Source organism: Bos grunniens, chromosome 8, assembly GCF_055505025.1.
Source record: "Bos grunniens cultivar Pamir isolate PY7600 chromosome 8, Bosgru_T2T1.0, whole genome shotgun sequence".
Classification (NCBI taxonomy): Eukaryota; Metazoa; Chordata; class Mammalia; order Artiodactyla; family Bovidae; genus Bos; species Bos grunniens.
The window spans coordinates 73,289,549-73,312,357 of record NC_141172.1 but is presented as its reverse complement, the minus strand read 5'-3'; the positions used below and the strand labels follow the sequence as shown (position 1 = coordinate 73,312,357).

Sequence of the window (22,809 nt, the reverse complement as noted above, 5' to 3'; positions counted from 1 at the left end):
ACCTGGTCTGGTCTTCCAGCTGACTCAACGTCAAGGAATGCTTGGGGAAGATGCCAGGAGCAATTAAAAGGCTCCAGGAGTCTCCTGCTCTTAGTTCCAGCTGCTTTCAGATCAGGAGATACTGATGAAAAACAGTTCCATCTTCCTTCAGCATCTACCACCATCCACACCTTTAAAGACCTAGCCTTCATGGAGAAAAATAGAGCCCATCATGTGTGAATTTCCTCCGTTTTGTGTTGCTCACAGATCTCTCTTCACCTTTTCTCACCTATCTCGTCATTTCCTACTGTGAATATTTCGGTTCAGTGAATTTTGAATGGTTCCAACGGTTCCTCTCCCTCTTTCCAAGGTTAATCTCCTGAGTCCTAAATATATTCTTAATTTTTGTCTTGGATAAGGTCCTGTTTGTGCATGCTTAGTCATTCAGTCATGTCCGACTCTTTGTGACCCCATGAATTGTAGCCTGCCAGGCTCCTCTGTCCACAGGATTCTCCAGGTCATGATCCCAGAGGACCATTATTTATCTGCTCCCTTGCATCTTTAGTATTTCCTTTTGTGCCTTCTCCTAATCCTACATTCACCCCTCCCACCTTCTATACCCCAACCTAAGCAAACAATCCAATCAGCTGGTCTCCTCTTGGAAATCTTCCCCTTCATCTCCAAACTGACTGAGAAGAGTCAACACTTTCTTAGTTGCTATTCATTCTTTGACCCAATTCAATTTAACCTGGGACCTCTCTTTTGCTCTGACAGAAAATGCTCTTGCAAAGATTAGCAGTGATTTAATTGCCAAGTTCAAGCTTCTTTTCAATTCACCCTCTTAAATTGGACAGGGTTGGTCACCATCTCTTTTCAGGGAAGGGTGGTTCTCCCACCACACTATTTTCCATCACTCACCTTTTTGAGCTTCTCTTCTGCTCAAACGCTGCACTTTACTATTTTCCTGACTTCTCTCATCTGTCCTCATGTCCAAATCTTCAAATATGGTACCATACACACACGTGTGTCTCAGTGTGCCTGTTTCATTTCCACTCCGCACCTGACTCCTGAGTTGTAGTTCTATACAACGTGTCAGGCACTTCACTGGTGGGTGGTCCAGTGGTTAGGATGCCACACTTCCACTGCAGGGGGCACGGGTTCAACTCATGAGAGAAGAACTAGGATCCCACATGGTGCTTTGTCAAGGCCAAAAAAGGAAAAAATTAAAAAATAGTGTCTACTGGGTAAGCTCAAATCAGGTGAAATGTATTCAAAATTGAAATCTCTCTCCCCTTACCACTCCATTCTTCTTCCCACCCTTTCTCAGTTAACGGCATCAATAAACATTCAGGCCAAAAAAAAAAAAAGATCACACATGCCTTCTTCCTTTCTCGACCATCTCCTCATCATTGACTTGGCTTTGTCTCTCAAACCTATCCTAGCCCACCTTCCCCCGCCTAGAGTTACAGCTGAGGGCACGGCATTATTCCTTCCTTAGAGTTCACAGGTCTCCTGGCCTTTGGTGCTCATCACCTTTCATAACCATCTAAAGGTTGTCTTCAAACATTTTCCTGCTTTAAATAACCCCTTGAAAGATATCTTTCTATTCAAATAAGCTCAACCCCTCAGAGGGCATGTAAACTTCGGTTTTGGTCCACCGCTTCACAACACTTTCAGTGTCCTCTCTACCTACCGTGTTTTCCAGCCACAATGAACTTGGTTATGTCCGGAATGTCTTTTCACGTGTCAATTACAGGCATGTGCGTAATCTCTCTTGTATTTGGTGAACACTTACTCATCCTTCAGTAGATTCCCTCCTCTGTGAGCAATGCCTTGATGCTTTCTGGCAGAACAAATGCTCTAAACCAGCAGTCCCCAACCTTTTTGGCACCAGGGATTGGCTTCGTGAAAGACGGTTTTTCCGAGGGCCAGGAGTGGGAGGGGGGATGGTTTCAGGATGGTTCAAGTGCATTACAGTCATTGTGCACTTTCTCTTATTAAGACATCAGCTCCACCTCAGATCAGCATCAGGCATGAGACCCCGGAGGCTGGGGAGCCCTGCTCTAAACACAGAACCCCGTGGTACCTCATACATGATAAATGATCACGTCGTGTGATGGCTGTCTCCCCAACCCCAGAGTACCAGTCCCAGGAGGGCAGGGACGTCATCCACTCCTGTGAGCCGGACACACTGCAGGTCCTCTAGAATCTGAGCAACTCAATGGAAAATGTGTATGTCGACGGGTATTCCCCTCAGCTCCCAGGCAACACACGGGACATAAAATCATATACTGACAGAAAGGGTTTTGTGATAGCTTTAATAGCACAAAATGTTTGTTGCTACAAGTTATACATGGATTGTAAACTGTATATCATGATACAAAGTGCTAACTAAATAGATGAGGAATGCATAATCACTTTGGCTCAGTTAAGTCCGATAATTTCAACAACTGGTTCACTTGAAGATTCATCTGACTGGCTAAATCTTCAGTTTTCATTGTTTAGAATAGTCAATGTTTTTACTGCAATCAGAATAACTTGCTGCACTTGTCAATGTGCAAGTTTGTGCAGTTTTGCTCTTGATTATATTTACAAATATCTTACGCCAGTTTTCATCAAACGTAGGAAAAGGAAGCCTGCCTTTTTGTCCCCAAATTGTGTACAGGCATAAAGCTTTTTAAACGTTGATCTTAAAACATGTCAACTGTTCATTGTCCAATTCTCCTTTCCAATCACACAATCTGGCTCCAGTCAAAACAAATCTGGTGAGGAGCATAAACATTTATCCCACACGTTAAGGTTATTGATAAATACTGCATGATTTCATCTTATGATTAAGTTCTACTGTGATCATGTATTCATGTTCTAAGTAATAGTCCAAAATTTCACAGCTATTTGAAGAAAAGGGGCAGAACTACATTTATTTTCAATGTTGGAAAACAAACAAACAAAAAAACCCCACAAATGTACTCAATCACACTCCTGATAGGATTACTACTGAATCTCAAAACAGAGTCCTGTGTTGTCTGTATAAACTTGCTTTTCTCTAATTTTACCTTTCCCTCCCATGATACTCAATGTAATACAAACTGTGTTATCAGAACAGTTTAGCTCTTTAGTTCACTTAAGTTTATCGGCCTTTCCAATTTTATTCAAGGCTTTTCGAAGTCCAATGAGCCAGCAGATGTACTTTCTTCCCAAAGAAAAATGAAGACTTGAAATAAATAGGTTATAGAAGGCAAATCAGGTGTTATTAGATTTGTGAATAAGACACAGAAACAAGGCATAGTAAAAAGATGGCCAAAATTGTTGAGACAACAAAAACTAGAAAGAAAAAGTCAAAGAATTCAGAAGACTACCTGGATATACCATCTTCCTTAAAGATATCCAGATGTATTCTTGAATAAAGAGGTCAGAAACTAATTTTTTTTGTTTAAGCTATACGTTATTTTCCACTATAACACATCAACTTTACAAAACTTGATGTGAGAGAGAAGACAGATAGTTTCTGCAAACTAGCAAACCTGGTGGTTCAGAGTGCTTTTATTCAAGTTGACCTGGTTTTCCCTATGGTTCTCTAAATATTCAATGTCTATACCATAAACAGTAATTATTTATATATGACACATGTAACAGCATCCCTTCAGAGTCATGCTGTGTGTTCAGAGAGCCAATCAACCTCCTTGAGATAAATGGTAACTGATGATTTCTAACAATTTGGTCCTAAAGCTTCACATTCGAGAAACGAACACAAAAGTGTATCATGAGAGGAAGTTGTTGAATGTTCTGGGACTTACGGAGTCGAACTGGAAAGATGGCTACGGGAGGAGGAAGTGGCCAGCGCCTGTGGAATCACAGGAATCGTCTCAGGCAGGTTGTATGGCAAACATGAGAAAGGGAGTGAGCAGAAGAAAACTGATGGCTTCTCTTCAAAACTCTGTCAACTGTTCCCACAACCCAGGTCTGGTTTTCCAAGTTTCCCAAGAGCTTGAAATAACTCTGAGACAACTGTCTTCAGAGCTGAAAGGCTTCAGAGTGTAAGTGATGCTTCCTAAAACAAGAAGCCTGTATTTATACCACAAATTGGAACTCATTCCAAAGCCTCTTAGGAAAAAATAAAAAAGGAAAGAAAATTCAAAGTCGTGAAAAATTCACATGCAGCTAATAAACATAAAAATAACACACACACACACACACACACACACACAAACCCCCAAAGCAATTTCATAGATTTCTAGGCCTGAGACATCCCTTATCTACACTATTGAAAAGACAGCATTATAACCTACTGGTATTAAAATCTCCTAATGTATTCTAGTTCTTGTACTTTATACCTATCATTTACGTAGCCTGCCTCCGACAAATTACAAAGGCGCCATTAAGAGGCTTAGACAAAGAGTGGCTCCAAAGCTGGTTTAAAATAACTTTTTATTGCCCAGGATATTTTTTTTCCTTGTGTCATATTTTGTCTGTTTTATTTGTTTTTCTTTTCTTTTTTCATAACTATAAATTCAAGCTTAGGGAAGCTTGCCTTTGTCTTGAAAAACAAAACAACAAAGCTTTCATATCATTTGCAACCTGGTCCCATTAGAAGAGACAGGTGGGTTATCTGGTAAGAGTAAGATTTATACCACGAATGGTGCAGGTCTAGGTCTGGTGGTACTGAGAGAAGACAATGGCATTCTTGACAAAATTACAATCTGCTGGTGGCGTTTGCGGAAAAGAAGCCCTTGCAAATTTCTAAACGACAGTAAACTCTTATTAGGAAATTCTAAAGTGTTTTACAGGCCAAAAAGGGAATGAGGTTATTAGTAAAATGCCTCAACAGAGTTGGAATAAAATACTGGATTTGAGAGTTACTGGAACTTGGATACGTAAAAAGAGGGTGGAGGTTGGGTCATGCTTACAATGGTCTCAAGTTCAAATAAACTACTGTGACAAGACACCACTTCACAAGTCACACGCTGGCCCAGGGACTCTTCTCCTCCCTTAGTAGGTGCTGGCAGAAGGCGTGCTCAGTCGTTTTCCAATGTAGATGCTGAAAGGGAAACAGAGTGTGTCGTGTTTCATCTGTTTCAAGAGCTCTATACCAACTTGTCCACAGACTGCTGTACAAAGGAACGTCTTCAGCCGTTTGCAAAAAAGGGCTTTCTAAAGGTCTACATGCACGGTTCCGACACCCTGAAATCATCACTGACTTACCTGAAGCTAATCACCAACCAGCTAAACTGGTTTTATGTGATTATGTTTACTCGTGGGGCAGGACTGGACAGCAAAGGGCAGTGATTAGACACAGTCAAGCCAGAGAAAACAGATGCTTCTGAAGAGACAAGCAGAGCCAACCTCCTTTGAGGTGGTCTGCTGTGGTGGACAAAAAATTCTACCGATATTTAAGCTAAGAAATACAGCAATATACCTAACTACAAAGCTGCCCGTGCTATAAATGTTCTAACAGTTTAATTCTTTTTTAAAAAATTGTTTCATGATTCTTTTCTTCTCTTTAAATTTATTTACTTCTAATTACAGGTTAACTGCTTTACAATATTGTGTTGGTTTCTGTCATACATCAACATGAATCAGCCATTGGTATACACATGTTCCCTGCTTCTTGAACCTCCCCTTCCCACTCCATCTAGGCTGTCACAGAGCACCAGGTTTGAGCTCCCTGCATCATACAGCAAACTCCCACTGGCTACTGATTTTACATATGGTAATGTAGGTTTCCATGCTACTCTCTTCATTCATCTCACCCCTCTCCTTCCCCGGCAGTGTACCAGTTTAATTCTTAAGGGCCTTAATCACTTTCCCATGCCCAGCAAGGGTTTTACCCTTATAGAACAGAAGCAGAAGGGAAGTTAAGTTAAGGAAAAATACAGAACCAGCCCACACCCCAATGTAATGAAACTAATTTTTTCTACGTTTATTTTAACTGCGCTGGGTCTCAGTTGCAGCTCCTGGGATCTTCCCTGCGGCGTGCTGACTTATTAGCTGTGGCGTGCGTGTGGGTTATCTGGTTTCCCAACTGGGGACCAAACCTGGACCCCTGCACTGGAAGCTTAGAGTTCTACACACTGGCCCCAGGGAAGTCCCCCAATAATACTTTCCAAAATCCTTTTTTCCTCCATCTGATTGTATCAGTAGTTACACCAGCAAAAGAAACAGTCCAAAGATTCACAAAAGGAAGATAATTCAAGGTGCAAAAGCCAGCCAGCTTCCCGAGGGCAAATGAACTCCTGTGCAGTCAACCCCGGGGCGGGGAGTCTGAGCTCTGAGCCTGCCCCACGCCAGCCACACAACTTTCACACACTCTCTGTGTTGCTGTGCGCTGAGGCTGTCCTCACCCTCACGGAAGCAGGCACCCAGAAAGACACAAGAGGTGTGTGAGACAGTCAGGTGTGTTTGCAAGTTCACGACTGCGAACATCTCTCCCACAGGCTGAGCTCCTTATAGGGAAGTTAAAAGACGCTGTATCTTCTGTGCATTCTACCCAGAAAATGACCCACTGGGCATGCTCAAAGAGAAGGCCGGATATATCCTGAATATAAGTAACACCAAGTGCCTAACTCCTAAAATACAGGGTTGGCCAGAAAGTTTGTTTGGGTTTTGTCCACAAGGTGTTATGTTAAGAATGAACTTTCTGGCCAACCAGTATTTAAAAAATATATTTCCTCAATTGTTCAAATTAAAAAAAAAACAACAAGGAATTTAAAAGACATGCCAGAAAAATGAATGAATTACAGGTAAATGTGGGGTCAATTTTAGAAGAATTAAAAAAAAAAGACTATAAGGAGAGAAGAATCGTACTAATTGTATCAACCAATTTTTCAGTTTCACTCAAGGACTATTCAATAGAAGTGTGCTTTCCCACAAGAAATATTCACACCAACCCCAGCTTTACACACTAAAGGTTCATCTACTTTCAAACTCAGCTGATCCTGAGTAATTTATAGACAACAGCAACAAAACCCAAAAAGAAAAATCAAATACAGAAGAGTTCACTTAAAAAAATGATCATTTCAGGGATTAAATCATAGAAACAACTTGTTTTCAAATGAGGAAAAAACTCTACCATTACAAATCCTTGTTGGGACAGGTGTACCCCACTTTTTGAAAGTTTGATTTATGTCACTTCACTACGTAAGTTAGACCTACATTAGTACGTGTTTTTGTTCACTGAAAGAAATCTGAAGAGGAGTTTCACTTGTATCAAAAAAAAAAGGCAAAAAGTGAAAATACCACTTAGGACTGGTTTTGCAGAGAGCTGTTAGGGAGACAGGGCGCCCCAAGCAGTGAGAACTGCCCTGCCAAGCTCCTTCCTAGGGACCACACAGCATCTCAGCACCCAGCCTCCAGAGACGTGAACCGAGTCTGTGAGCATCTGTGCTTTATCTTGCACCCGCTAGCAAGACGTGTCCTCAGGTGACTGCTGCTTCACCTTGTGCCATTTTAGCTTACGGAAGCTTTCCTAGAAATGCTGTTCTTTCAGAGTGGGGGAACGTGTTATCAATAGTGTATCGTATCGACTCGTTCTTCTAAGCTCACTCCACTTGTGCTAACACATGAAAAGGAAAACTACACAAACTGCTTTCACATGTATTCCTTACATCCTGAAAACCAAATCTGTGCAGAAAATGAGTGGAAAAAACTTCAGCCATTGACCAGTACTTACCCTAGCCCCAAAGCCAAAACATGGGAGAGGAAGAGAGATGGAATGAACACCTTGAGAAACTCTGCGGAGAAGATCCCCCCTTTCTTCATGGCTCCACTTTTCCTCATGCTTAAGGAAACGGAACGCTTAGGGTGCCTGAAGTGGAACTCCCTGGGGGAAGAAACGCAGAGGAAGGTGTCAGACACACATCAGACAGTGTCTGGGACACTGGCGGGCCCACGCTGCTGCACCGTGTCCACTGCAAAGGGACATGCACCGACTTACTTGGGTGGAATGTTTTCAGGTCTACTGGACCAGTCGGACACCCAGTCTACGCTTTTCTTCAGAGCATCCACTTCTTTCTCTCCTTCTGCAACTTCTTCTTCTGACTGTAGAGGAGAATGCACACTTTAAAAAAGGAGAAAGGGAAGATAGAGCCTTCCTACTACAGAAGACAAATACGGACAGAAAATATACAAGAATCAAAGACTTGGGCATCAGTAATTTTTATGTAAGAAACATGCCATGTTTCTAAAAAAGCTGATAAAATAATCTAAGATCAGAGTATTTAATATCTTTAAAAAAAAAACCTTGAGTGAGTTTTACTGTGGTTATATAAACATAAAATGAACCTGAAACTTGAATTATATCTCAATTTAAGAATATGAATCTGAAAAAAGTGTACATTAGAACATGTTAACTGAAGTGTGGAAAGCACTGATAATTGTTGAATCCTAGTGGTACGTGTATGGATGGCCATCATAATAGGGTCTATTTACTTTTGTATGCATTTGAAAGTTTTCATAATTAAAAACTAAAGGGAACATATCAAAAAGTATATGCTAACAAACAGAAAAAAAAAACTGGGAGAGGTGTTGCAGAAACAATTTAAATAATTATTAACAAATATTTTAAAATAAATAGTATTTATTAAGCATTTATCAAGAGACAAGTATCGATCTAAGCACTTTCCATGTACTAAGCACTTTTCCCTATTAAAAAAAGGAACTATTACTATTCCATTTTACAGATGAGGAAACTGAGACATAAATAACTACCTAAGACTGTATGAGTAGTAAGTAGCAGGGCCGTATTCAAACCCAGGCAAACTGTCTCTATAGCCCCCACTCTTAGGGATTAAGTTTTTTTTTATTCCCTGGAAGGAGATTATAGTTTTTAGACAAACTGCTATCCAAATATTTCCCAAACTTTATTCAAAACCGGTGCACTACAGGTAAAGAATCTGCCTGCCAATGAGAGGGCACAGGAGACACTGGTTCAATCCCTAGGTCGGGAAGATCCCCTGGAGAAGGAAATGACAACCTACTCCAGTATCCTGGCCTAGAAAACTCCATGGACAGAGGAGCCTGGCAGGCCACAGTCTATGGGGTCACAAAGAGTCGGACATGACTGAACAACAAACTACATAAGCCAAAAGTTTTAAAAAGTAATTTAATACTGAGTAAGAATTTGACATCTTTCATATCAAATCTCTTTCTTGCTAATGAGAACCTAAACTTTCGGCCTGAGAACACAACATTTCCAATACCTTCTCTTTCAACAGAATCCACAGGGATGAACAATTTCTGAAAAATGACACAGATTTATTTATTCAGTTTTCAGGAATATGACCCAAAACCAAAGGGTCTCAAATGACCTGAAACCAAAGGATCTCGAAGCTAAGAATTATTTTGATGTTCTTTTGTTTGGACAGTTAACTTTTTGACCCAAACTTTCATTCTTTTCAGTAGGTAGTTATGAAAATTCTCTATGAAACAGCTGCCCCAGGAAGGTAACTTCAGAGAATCTCTAGGTATAGATGGCCCCTTTTGCCGTCAAACTGAAATTAAATCCCTGTGGATTTCTGCTGCTCTGGTACTGTCATTCTTAGTTCTGCTGGGCTTGACAAATTCCCCTGAATGACACAATGCAGCCTTTAGGATTAAGCTTGTTCCCACTGGGTTTTGAGATTACTGGGAACCATGAGTTGGCTCTCTGGAGTAAATCTGAAAACACTAAATCAAAACTGATCAACTGCTACAATTTACTTAGAGATCAGCCTGTCACAATGTCTCATTCAACACACTGTGGGTCACTTGAGTTTCTATCCTTGGTCTCAATCACCTCTTTTAAAACCACTCAAAGATTTAGATTTACATTTGTGAATAAGGTAATATTTCATCCTTTCCAAAAGAATGAAAATATAATAAGATTTTATGCTAATTTTTAGAGATGATGATCTTCAGACTATGATTTAGGGGAAAAAAAACAAAACCCTGATCAGTTTAGAATGCTGACCTTAAGAATAAGGGCTGTAACCTTTCCTCATTCACTACCTTTTGCTTACTTTTATTAACCGTAAATTTACCAGTTTTAGGCTTTAAATTGCCTTCTGATTTTTAGAATTTTAGAATACTGTAAAAATGTGCTTCATCTAATGAAGTGAGAGTCATGCCTTTATCCAAATCAATACCCCTCGTCCCACATCCACGTCTATTATAATAGAAGATTCTGATCATTTCAGGGTGTCATCATGTGGAAGTCCCTTACTTTCTAATTGCTTACATTTTCCTTCTCTGGCCCACCCCAAGCTCTCTGAGGTCTCTGAACATGGATATTAAATTCCATACCACGGTACAGATAAACCACAGTTTTACAGGAGAGAAAAGGAAGGCATTTTCAGTTTGTATCATCTTCCAACCCACGCTGGCCTTTTTGGTCCCAGAAACACATTAAGAATTGCCTCTGAGAGACAATCTGTGGTCCATTTTCTGCTACAAACGTGAGATTCAAGAGGACCATCATCCTAAAAGTTCAGTTTGAACAATCTTTCTCCTAAACGCATTACATCTTAGGCTTCCCTGTACCATGAACGACTCACCTGACGTCTCAGTTCATTCTCACAACCTTGTGAGTGCTCCTGAAATCAATCCCGTTCATCAGCTTACTTTAGTACAACAGGGGGCACAGGACCAGACAGCCGGGGTTTCAGCCCTATCACTTACTTCCTTGGGGACCTTAGCTAAGTAACTTAATTAAGACAAAGCTTCGTGTTTCCAGTTTATTCATGGGGATACTGTCATCTCTTTCACTGAACTGAAAATAATGTGGGAAAAACTTTAAAAAATATTCTAATAAATGAGTGTGGAGATTTCTTAAAAAACTGGAAATAGAACTGCCATACGACCCAGCAATACCACTGCTGGGCATACACATCTAGGAAACCAGAATTGAAAGAGACGTGTACCCCAATGATCATCGCAGCACTGTTTACAATAGCCAGGACATGGAAGCAACCTAGATGTCCATCAGCAGATGAATGGATAAGAAAGCTGTGGTACATATACACAATGGAATATTACTCAGCTATTAAAAAGAATGCATTTGAATCAGTTCTAATGAGGTGGATGAAACTGGAGCCTATTATAAAGAGCAAAGTAAGTCAGAGAGAAAAACACCAATACTGTATATTAACACATATATATGGAATTTAGAAAGATGGTAATGATGACCCTATATGTGAGACAGCAAAAGAGACACAGATGTAAAGAACAGACTGTTGGGACTCTGTGGGAGAAGGCGAAGGTGGGACGATTTGAGAGACTAGCATTGAAACATGTATATTATCATATGTGAAATAGATTGCCAGTCCAGGTTCGATGCATGACGCAGGGTGCTCAGGGCTGGTGCACTGGGATGACCCTGAGGGATGGGATGTGGAGGGAGGTGGGAGGGAGGGTCAGGATGGGGAGCACATGTACACCCATGGCTGATTCATGTGACTGTATGGCAAAAACCACCACAATATCGTAAAGCAATTGGCCTACAATTAAAATTTTTTAAAAAATTCTAATAAATGAGCACCTTTTGTCTTCCTAAAAAGGCTAAAAAAGTCATGTATTTTTCATGTGGACGATATAAAAATATTCAATAAAAGCCAGTAATAGGCCTTTGTTAACTGTTTTTAACTGTTTCCTAACCCTAAGCTTCCTTCCCATTTATGAAAAAATTCATCCTTTTAAACCCTAAAGTAATTAAATGATCACTTCTTCAATTAAAAACAAGCAATATAAAAAGCTTTTTGAAAGTGTAAGTAAATTACACCTATTGATTTCTCCCTTACTAAGAGTCCTACTTTGAAGGATATAATGTTTTTCTACAGGAGTTAGACTGCTTTTCAAAAAACATAACCTGGCTTAAATAGACTGATCTGATTGTTAGCATCACTTACGCAGTGCTTGATGATAACAGAGTTCTTTTAGGTACTTGTTTCTGAATAGGGATCACAAGAGCGATCCTATCACAATCTGACAAGAGACCAAACTCTTTTCTCTCCTGAATTTCACAAATTCCTTTGGAATTCTAGGATGGATGCAGTCGGCTCTAGAATTCCACTTAAAATACAATTCTCAGGTGAGCCTAATTGTACACCTGCCACCCCATGAGCCAGGACTGCTCTTATCTGTGGTTGTTAGTTATCAGGTAGATTATTAGGGGGAAAAGGTGTGTGTGGAGGGGGAGGGAGGTCTAAGGTCAAATAAGTTCGGGAAGCAGTTAGCTCTCAGTATCGGTGGGTCACACATCCTCGAGTATGGAAGCTGACTGCACTACCAGTTTACAGAAGGGACTTGATCATCCGTAGACTGTAGTATTGGGGGTAGGTGGTGGTGGTCCTGGGACCAGTCCCCTGAGAATACCGAGGAACGCCTGCACTTGGTGGAAATCAACAGACTTCTTTACTGCAGTAATTTACAGAGCCTTTAATGTGTTTCTCATGCCCTGGTGCCACTGGAGAGGGAAGGTGAGTGAACCTGGGGACTGCAGTGTATTTCCCAGATATCTGACTTCAGAACTACTTTATGAAACCTCCCATCGAGCAAATGTTCCTTAAAATGTTTTTAGGGAAACACTAACTCTGGACTTTCGACTTGTCTGTAGAAAAGGCTATATGGATGGAGACAGCTAATTCAGGAAAAGACTGAAGCAAACAATTAATTCACTTCTCCATCCTGGGATTCCTTAGTACACTTTTTCCACCCCCACCCCACCCCCGGCATGGAAGCGTCATATAGTTTCCTCCTTGTTAGCTACAGCTAACTGCACACAACAAAACCGATGGACAGAGGCGAGCAACTCCACAATCACAGGCAGCCAGATCCCTACATGAGTGCCTTGCTGCTACAAGCTTCTCTACAACATAAAGCTCACTGTAAAATCGTTAGTAGTCAGTCCCATAGATTTTCTAGGTTTCAGAAAACAGCACAAATGAAGCACAGTCAACAAAAGGAGAAAGTGTGCAGCTTCTCAAACAGAAAGAACACTGAGTGGATCCCAGGTAACATGCAAAATATTTCCAGTGCAAAGGGAGTCAGGACGCTGCAGAGTGAGAACCCCACAAAACAGTTTTTGTTAGCATTCACTGAAACATTCATTCAACATACATTCTTCAAGTACCTTAATGTGGGAGGAAAAAAACAATGCTTCCTGTTCTCAAGAATTTGCACTCTGACACTGGGAGGTGATCTGACACTGGGAGGTGATCTGACATGTCAATAAAGTCAAGGGCTGGTTATGAACATTCTACTTCATTAACATCCATTACTTATTTATCACAAGGTTTATAATAAAAATCTTTGTAAGCTTTCAATACTATATCCACCTATATTTCCAACAGTGTCAACTCCTAGTGAAAATTTACTTCTTCACCTTAAGGAACTTGGCGTGTGTAATTTAGGTGAGTTTTATCTCTTGCTGCTGAAAATCATCGCAACAGTCACTGACTTGATTCTAGGTGTAAAAAAAGCTTCACACCTGGTTCTACAACAGCTTTCATTTATTCTGTGACCTTAAATTAGTCATCAGTCTCAGTTTTCAAATATCTATAAATTCAAGACACTAGCCTGGAATATCAGAATGGTAGAGACAAAAGAATTTCCCAATTCTTTTAGGTGACAAGATCCCAAATTCTTGGTTGTAAAGGAGCACATTCATGACCATAGGCATAAGTAAATTTCAACATCAGAACCTCAATAAGTTAAAAGAGCTTCAAACTATTTTTTAAAGTCTTTACTAAAGTCTTTACTCATAATCTTTACTGTATTTTAGCAAAACAGACTTAGAGATGTATTTTCCTAATTATTGTAAATCACAAAATTAAACAAACATACACACACACCTGAGAGCTATGGTCCTTGCTGGTGTGCATTTCCACATCAAACATGATCTGCCCATCTTCTTGTGGGGAAGGGCTGGAAGAAAAAGACATTGAGCCGTTAGTTTTCTTTCAATTTGTCAAGTAAATTAGCCTCTACTGGATATTAGAAAATTAAAAGTTACAGTAGTATGGCTTTCAAAAAGCAGCAAATCAGAAAGTATACCATAATGCTGTGTAATAAAAATTAAACTGAGCACTCTTACTGTCCAAATGATCTAGAATTTTTCAGTGGTGTTAAATTCCTTCACAGTGATAAATATGCAATGGAAATATTACCTAAAGACAGAAAAGCCTGTGACATTTTCTTATTTTTACTCCTTTTCCCAATAATGGTAAAAGGATCTTCAAATTCAGAAACTCCAGTTTGGGATTCTTTTTCTCAATGCTCTCTCATCGTTAAATAATTCACCAGTAGTCCTCAAAGTGTGAAAACAGCTCTTAAAGACTCTTTCAGAAGGTGTGTAAGGTTAAAACTGTTCTTACAACACCATTAGGATTTATTTGCCTCTTTCATGCTCATTTGCTCATGAGAGTCCAGTGCAATTTTCCAAAGGCTGCATTATGTATAATATCATGACAGAGAGAATGCAAAAGCACAAGAGAATCCAGCTGTTTTCTATTAAGTCAGATATTAAAGAGATGTGCATAAATATAAAACAATGCCACTATTCTTACAAATTTCTTGGCTATGGAAAACAGTTACTTTCTGTTTAAAAAAGTTACTTACGGTAATGTTTGTTGTTTGGTATGGTAGGTTTGTTATTATTGACTGAATGAATACATATTTTTTTAATGCCCTCAGTTTTACTTTCTACTACAGTAAATATCAAAACATATAACCCACATAAATAAAAGATCTTTGGGGTCCCTAATAGTTTTCACGAGTGTAAAGGAGTACTGAGACCAAAAAGTTTGAGAACCACTATTTTACTTATTTTTAGAAATATTAACTCTGAGATATTTCAGAGTGAATTATAAAAGCTTATAACAAGTGATAACCTTTAACAAGTACAAGAATTATAAACTTTTAGACAAAGATACATGATCAAGAGTTGTACTTGATACAATAGATGACTACAACGTGGTTATTCTTAGCTGTATCGATGACTCCTTCTGTAACCATAGCGAGTCACTACATCTTTCACTACACAACCCACCTCCCCACATGTAAACTCAAGTGGGCATGAAGGATGCTCCAGGTTTAACTTGCTCAAAGGAATTGATAATGACTATTATGAAATTAAAAGACGCTTACTCCTTGGAAGGTAAGTTATGACCAACCTGGATAGCATGTTAAAAAGCAGAGACATTACTTTGCCAACAAAGGTCCGTCTAGTCAAGGTTATGTTTTTCCAGTGGTCAGGTATGGATGAGAGAGTTGGACTGTGAAGAAAGCTAAGTGCCGAAGAATTGATGTTTTTGAACTGTGGTGTTGGAGAAGACTCTTGAGAGTCCCTTGGACTGCAAGGAGATCCAACTAGTCCATCCTAAAGGAGATCAGTCCTGGGTGTTCATTGGAAGGACTGATGCTGAGGCTGAAACTCCAATACTTTGGCCACCTCATGCAAAGAGTTGACTCATTGGAAAAGACCCTGGGAGGGATTGGGGGCAGGAGGAGAAGGGGATGACAGAGGATGAGATGGTTGGATGCCATCACTGACTCGATGGACATGAGTTTGGGTAAACTCTGGGAGTTGGTGATGGACAGGGAAGCCTGGAGTGCTGCGGTTCATGGGGTCGCAAAGAGTTGGACACGACTGAGCGACTGAACTGAACAGATTAGAGCTGCCAAGAGCATGTGTACGATGGTAATACATACAGATGCTGGTGAGACTGACTAGAAAGTGAGATCCCCAGAAATGTGTCAGATATTTCCAAAGGTCTAGGAGTCTTTGACTATTATAACTGACATAAGTGAAAAGTATTAGTCGCTCAGTCACGTCCAACTGCTTGCGACCCTGAGGACTCTAGCCCACCAGACTCCTCTGTCCGTGGAATTCTCCGTGTGAGAATACTAGAGTGGGGAGCCATTCCCTTCTTCAGAGGATCTTCCCAACCCAGGTCTCTCGCACTGTGGGCAGATTCTTTACCATCTAAGCCACCAGGGAAGTCACATAACTGACATAAGAGATTCTACGATGAGGGTAGGAAAAGGGAAAAGCTGGTTCTATATCAAACCACCATATCAACGTATTTAGAAAATTTCTGTCTTGAACTGGAACAGAAATCTCAGGCTACATAGCACAGGAACCCAGTAAAATGAGGGACTCTTATCCTCAGTGTACGGTCATTAGGCTGCTAACACTGCTGAATTCACAGCCACAGATCAGGTGAGGGGCCAGCCTCACACAGCCATGATGATGAGGACAAGGCAGCCAAACGATCAAGTCAAGAATCCCAGAGAAGCACTGTTCCTCTCTACACTCATCTTACCCTGGCAAGCTCAAAGTATGCTCACTTAGCTTAACACTCAGCATTTCACTGGTAGGCTGATCTGAACAATCTGGCGTGCATTATTACCCTGGCTCGTTGGCTTAAAGCTCAACATTCAGAAAACTAAGATCATGGCATCTGGTCCCATCACTTCATGGGAAATAGATGGGGAAACAGTGGAAACAGTGTCAGACTTTATTTTTTGGAGCTCCAAAATCACTGCAGACGGTGACTGCAGCCATGAAATAAAATGATGCTTACTCCTTGGAAGGAAAGTTATGACCAACCTAGATAGCATACTCAAAAGCAGAGATATTACTTTGCCAACAAAGGTCCATCTAGTCAAGGCTATGGTTTTTCCAGTGGTCATGTATGGATGTGAGAGTTGGACTGTGAAGAAAGCTGAGCGCCGAAGAATTGATGCTTTTGAACTGTGGTGTTGGAGAAGACTCTTGAGAGTCCCTTGGACTGCAAGGAGATCCAACCAGTCCGTCCTAAAGGAGACCAGTCCTAGGTGTTCATTGGAAGGACTGATGCTGAGGCTGAAACTCCTGATGCGAACAGTTGACTCATTTGAAAAGACCCTGATGTTGGGAGGGATTGGGGGCAGGAGGAGAAGGCGATGACAGAGGATGAGATGGCTGGATGGCATCACTGACTCGATCGACTTGAGTCTGAGTGAACTCTGGGAGTTGGTGATGGACAGGGAGGCCTGGCGTACTGCAATTCATGGGGTCACAGAGAGTCAGACACGACTCATCGACTGAACTGAACTGAGGAAACTTTTAAAATTTTCTCCTGTCTTGACAACAGGATGAGAATCTCTAGGGACAGGGTCTCTGTGCTAGTATTTTTAAAAGCTCCTGGGGTGAATCTAGTGTACAGGTTGGAAACTCCAACAAGAGGCTGGAACACAAAGCAAACACACAGAGGTTATTTTCTAATAATCACTGCAGTGACAATCATGTTTGTTTGTTTTAGTCACTAAGTCATGTCTGACTCTGTGTGACCCTATGGACTATAGGATTTCCCAGGCTCCTCCGTCCATGGGATTTCCCAGGCAAGAATATTGGAGTGGGCTGCCATTTCCTTCCCCAAGTGGCAGTCATATAGCTACAGAATAATTTTTAAATTAAAAATATACATAGGGACTTCCTTGGTGGTCAAGCGGTTAAGAATTCAACTTGCAAAGCAGGGGACATGGGTTTGATCCCTGGTCCGGGAACTAAGATCCCACAAGCTGCAGGGCAACTAAACCTGAGCACCACAACTACTGAGCCTGTGCACTCTGGAGTGACCTGATGTAGCCAAATAAATAAATGAATATTTAAAAATAAATATATAAATATTTTAAAATAAATAAAAATACACATAAGTTAACTTTGGAACTATAGCCAACACTCCTAAAACACTTCCGCCTACAAGAAACAGTTCTTAACAATTCCAAGTATAGACACATTGGCAATTTTGATGACATGAGCTGTAAAGATGTTTTTAAATGTTCAGGTGTTAGATATCCCTAGAAAGCATCACTGAGCTAGAGTCCGAGGCCTCCTCTGAGGGGTGACTGGTAACCCAGAGCCTGAAAATGAGTCAGTGAGAACACAAAAGTGTCTAAGAGCACCTATCACACATCAATTAACATGTTTAGAAACCTAACTGGAAGACGTTCATGGGAAGATGAATTTGTATTAGATCACAAATATAACCGCAACCCCTGGTGGTCAGTGGTAAAGAACCCACCTGCCAATGCAGGAGACGTGTGTCCCATCCCTGGGTCAGAAACATCCCCTGGGGGAGGAAATGGCAACCCACTCCAGTATTCCTGCCTAGAGAATCCCATGAACAGAGGAGCCTGGTGGGCTATAGTCCACAGGGTCACACAAGATTAGACATGACTTCTTGACTAAACACACACATAAGTGATACAAGATGACCAGAAGGTGGGCAGGTGATCTTTTCTCTGCTCAATGACAGCACCAAGGGAACGGCCAGTTAAAGGACTCGCGAGTTCCCATGATGCAGGATTGCATATTTGAACATATAATAAAAGCCTTATCAGCAGGCCCATAACCAGCAGAAGACTTCAGAAGCCCATCAGTGAGTCCCACAACATAATATAAATGTGATTCACAAAAACAGACTTCTGCTGGAGCTCCTATACCTGGTGGCAAGCTGCTCAGAGGCACGCCATCTGCTCATAACAAGAGCTATCCTGGCTCCTCAGAAGCCCAGGGACATGTGAGCGATGTGAGGAGGTGTTGGGGGCGAGGGTGTGCCACATGGCCATCACACCAGTCCTTTGTGCCTCAGTAATAGCAGTGGATCACCTGTCATGCAGGAACTTTGAATATGATTTAACTCTTGATTCTCCTTTTCTACATTTTCTGGTAAGAAACAACAGCATGTACTATGCACAGTTTTTACAAAGTATAAAAACTCTGAAGACCGATGGCCAGCATTGCATCCCCTACAGACAATCACTGTTTACGTTTCAAGATGGCTCCTTAATCTATTTCCTGTGTATCTGCATTTTCTATATGGCCAGTGTCAGTGAACTCTCATTAGCCAGAAGATCATCCAATAACCCAAAGTGCTAATACTACAGCTGTCACCAGTCTAAGAATTGTTCAATATACCGCTAATGTCATTTAATTCCTAGTCCCTCTGGAAAAAAGAGAAGGCTGTACTGAGAAGTACACTAACAACTCAGTTCCACTCTCCTCATATATATTTGTATCCTGAACTCCCTCACAATAAGCAGTCCTTCATCAGAAGAACTAGTCTCCCCAAGCCAAATATAGGAAAACAAGAAATAAAACTTCTTTTGAGCTTTAAGGAAATTCAATAGCCTTCAAAATTAACTATCTTTACAGACCCTGGTTGGTGCCTCCATCAGACTAATACTGGTATAACTTGAATCAGCTTGTAGTTCCTGCAACTCAGACATTTAGTGAGTGGCTACTATATGCCAGCACCATGATTGTCAAGAGTGAAGCTGGACCCCTGCCTTTTAAAGCCTCACAGACTACATAAGGGAGGACAGATACATACAAAGATAACTGTATACGAGGCAGAAAGAGACCTGTGAAAAGACAAAGGAAATGGGAGAAAGATTAATTCTCTAAGTAAACATACATATCACTGCCTGGTAAATATCTGAAAATGATACAATCTGAAGAAGGAAACTAACTGATTTAATCTAAGGAAAAAGTGGGAACTCATGTCCTTGTCAACTGGCTGTCTGATTTAAACACATGCTGCCAAGAAATTGGGAGCTATATTTTTGTCAAATGAGGATGTAACTCATTTATTTTTTCTAATGGGAATTAACCTGGCAGCCCACCCATTTCTGGAATTCCACCAGAACAGGGATCTCACTCACCTGTCGCAATGAGAACTGCCTCTTGAACTGCTCTGTCCGGATTCATGCTGTGCGTCCAAAAGAATCTTCTCCATGTCCCCATTGTGGATGGAGGATGAGGAGGGTACGTGCTCTAGCCCCCCATTCTTCCCATTGCCATTATCATTGCCATTGCTGCTGTTCATGGGGAGCTCCACCCAGGAACCTGTTGGACAAGTCAGATAACTGCCGTCAACCACAGCAAACGGCGGGCTTGAGTGTGCATGTACCATGCAGCCATGGTGAATTCAGATAAGAATTCTGGCTCGCCTAGAACCAGAGATCCAAGTATTCTCAAGAAAATAAACAAAGAGCAATAAAAGTCAGAAGATCTACACCGCTCTGTTCCTGAAGGTTCTTGTGCAATCCACCGATGTAGAAGAAGCTGGAACTCTAAAATGAGGAACTTAGAAACATGTCTTTCAGCCAGTTTTCTCTCTGGTTAAAACTTATGTACACTAAACACTGCAGGAGAACTTTTAGGTTGCTTTTCAGAAAATAAATAGCTACTTTATTACCAGATAGGCTGCTTACCTTTAATATTTTAGTTACATATATACGTATTTTCCATAGTCTGCCTTTATCTACTTAGTTGTATAGTCTCTATCTGGCTTAGAAATTTCATAAAGTTTATCTCAGTAGTTAGCAACTGTGCCCTGATTAGTACAAACAACTGAGAAGCTCCTGGAGAGGCAACTTAAGTTGATCATAAACATGTCAATTTGTGTGCAAGTCTGGAGCATAAAAATGAATGCAGCTGGCTCTTTGTTAAATCAGGTGAGAATGCTAAAAGCTCTAAAAAACGCTGTCTCACAAATTAGTTTCTTCCCTTCCTTTATACCGTATTCTTTCCATTCCTTCTCCTTTCTCTATGCACTAAACATACCTTGCAAACTTGGCTTTTCTTTCTTCGCTCCCACAAGTTCCACTGCCTAGGGTTTTCATGAGGCCGAGCCAGGGCGGGGCGGGGGGGGGGGGGGGGGGGCGGAGCGTGCATGGGCAACACTGACTGCCTCAGATGGAAAAGAGGGTGGAGCCACAGGAAATGGGCGGGGCCCTGGACATTTGGATTGGTCTTGAAAATATGGCTCCATGAGTTTGCTGACTACAAGAATGTCCTTTAATTCTAGTAAGAATTGACAATAGCCAATAAAGCAACTTCACTACAAAAGAAAAGAGTGGTATATTTTTTCTCATAATTTCCATTCCTCACAACAAATTTTGTTTATAAAAGGTAATCACATAAGTTGGTGGAATCGTTCCTGTAAACTCCAAGCACAAGTGTTGGAGTTCTGTGGCTGAACAGTCTCCTATCAGTAAGTCAGAGTAACAGGCTCAAACCCTAAACTGCACCCTAAATGAGGTGATGGCTAATCTAGACTCAGAAGTGAACTCAATATGACCGGTCTACAAAGGAAAAGCTCAAAAGGTAGCCCTGGCTGGAAATCTGACTTTCCCACTTATTGTGACTTCAGTTGCCTCATCTGTAAAATAATGATAACAAAGTACCTTCCTCCCAGCGTTGCTGTGAGGACTAAATAGAGGAATACAGGAAAAGTGTCTCGTAAAGAGGAGATGTTTGTCTATGCACTAGTTAAAAGAGTTGATATTTGTAATGTACAGTGTTTGCTCCATAAAAATGAAGTTCCCTTTTCCTTCCTTTTCCCTCCAAGGCAGTCCCAGTGGCTGTCATAATCCCATCACCACCACCAAGTCTTTGGCATTGTATTGTCAAACAACACAATTGTGAGACATCTCCGAGGTCGTCTTCTGTCCACACACAAAAATGTACACAGACTGGACAGGACTCAAAACAGATGAACAAATTCCACTAGCAAAGCTAAGAAAGATCTAACATTGGAGGTCATTTAACTAAATGCTTATGCTTGGAGGGCATATGGAGTGCATAAGAAATACACTAAAAGCATCCTTAAGTTTACAGCTCTGTCAAAATATTTTCTTTCCTAAAGGCTATCAACCCAGAATATTCACTGGAAGGACTGACGCTGAAGCTCCAACACTTTGGCCACCTGATGCAAAGAGCTGACTCATTGGAAAAGACCCTGATGCTGGGAAAGACTGAAGGCAAAAGGAGAAGGGGGCCGCAGAGGATGAGATGGTTAGATAGCATCACTGAGTCATGAATTTGAACAACTCAGAGAGATAGTGGAGGACAGATAGAGGAACTTGGTGTGCTATAGTCCACGGGTAGCAAAAGTTGAACATTGACTTAGCAGCTGAACAACAAGAAAGTATTTTAACTGAAAAGAGTGACAGATAAAGGTATATGATGAACAAACTGTTTTGTTTTCTACTCCCACTCTTTTCTAGGACTGAAAAAACCTAATTTACACCAATAAGACCAGTTCTTCTTGTTCAGAAGCCCAATGTGACAAATAAAAGCCTAGAGTTGCTCTGGTAGAACTAAGGAACCAGGAGTTCTAGAAGGGTCTCTGTGAAAGCCAGTCTTCCCTAAAATATAATTAACGTTCACTGGAAGCAGCTGATTGGGAGAAAAAAAGGCTGTAACAATATGAGGGTTTGGAGACCTTGCTTTTTGTTTGAAGGACTTCCAAACCCATATGTAAATTCCACTTTCTACATTAAATGTATGTAAGTAATCAGAGTGTAGGAACTTGAGGAGACACACCTAGAAAGGCTTGGTGAAAATGACCTGCAACAGCCTTAATGTGTGTGTGTGCTCAGTCACTCAGTCATGGCCCCCCAGGCTCCTCTGTCCATGGGATTCTCCAGGCAAGAAGACTGGAGTGGTTTACCATTTCCTCCTCCAGGGGATCTGGCGTCTCTTCTGTCTCCTGCACTGGCAGGCGGGTTCTTTACCACTAGCGCCACCTGGGAAGCAACCACCTCTACTGCGTGATATCATCTCAAAGGAAGAAGAAACCTCTGGCGGAAGTCCTGGTAATACCACCATGTGATAAACAGCGTGATGACTACAGTTAATAACTGCATTGTGTATCTGAATGAAAAGAGAGTAGCTCTTAGAAGTTTTCACCATAGGAAAAAATTTTTTGTAACTTTGTGATGATGAATGTTAACTAGACTCAACTGTATTGGTCACTTCAGAATAAATAAATAAAACCATTATTTTGTACACATGAAACTCATACA

The 22,809-nt window shown here is 41.0% G+C and overlaps 1 protein-coding gene across 5 annotated transcripts in view; it reads right to left on the bottom strand.

Annotated features, from left to right (window-relative positions):
* Positions 1-2,281: 2,281 nt before the first annotated feature.
* The window catches only part of BNIP3L (BCL2 interacting protein 3 like), a 25,246-nt gene continuing 4,718 nt past the window's right edge, over positions 2,282-22,809 (bottom strand). For 2 of the 5 annotated variants that reach the window (XM_086416519.1, XM_086416517.1), the window contains 6 exons: positions 22,455-22,657; positions 19,660-19,843; positions 13,803-13,875; positions 7,913-8,016; positions 7,649-7,798; positions 2,282-5,017 (listed from right to left, as the gene is read on the bottom strand). In XM_086416519.1, the coding sequence (XP_086272645.1) occupies positions 4,969-5,017; positions 7,649-7,798; positions 7,913-8,016; positions 13,803-13,875; positions 19,660-19,823 (540 nt within the window). In that variant the 5' untranslated portion in view covers positions 19,824-19,843; positions 22,455-22,657 and the 3' untranslated portion in view covers positions 2,282-4,968. Of the gene's footprint in view, positions 5,018-7,648; positions 7,799-7,912; positions 8,017-13,802; positions 13,876-19,659; positions 19,844-20,563; positions 21,328-22,454; positions 22,658-22,809 lie in introns of those variants that run through there. The other 3 variants (XM_086416515.1, XM_086416518.1, XM_086416516.1) reach the window with 2 other exon arrangements.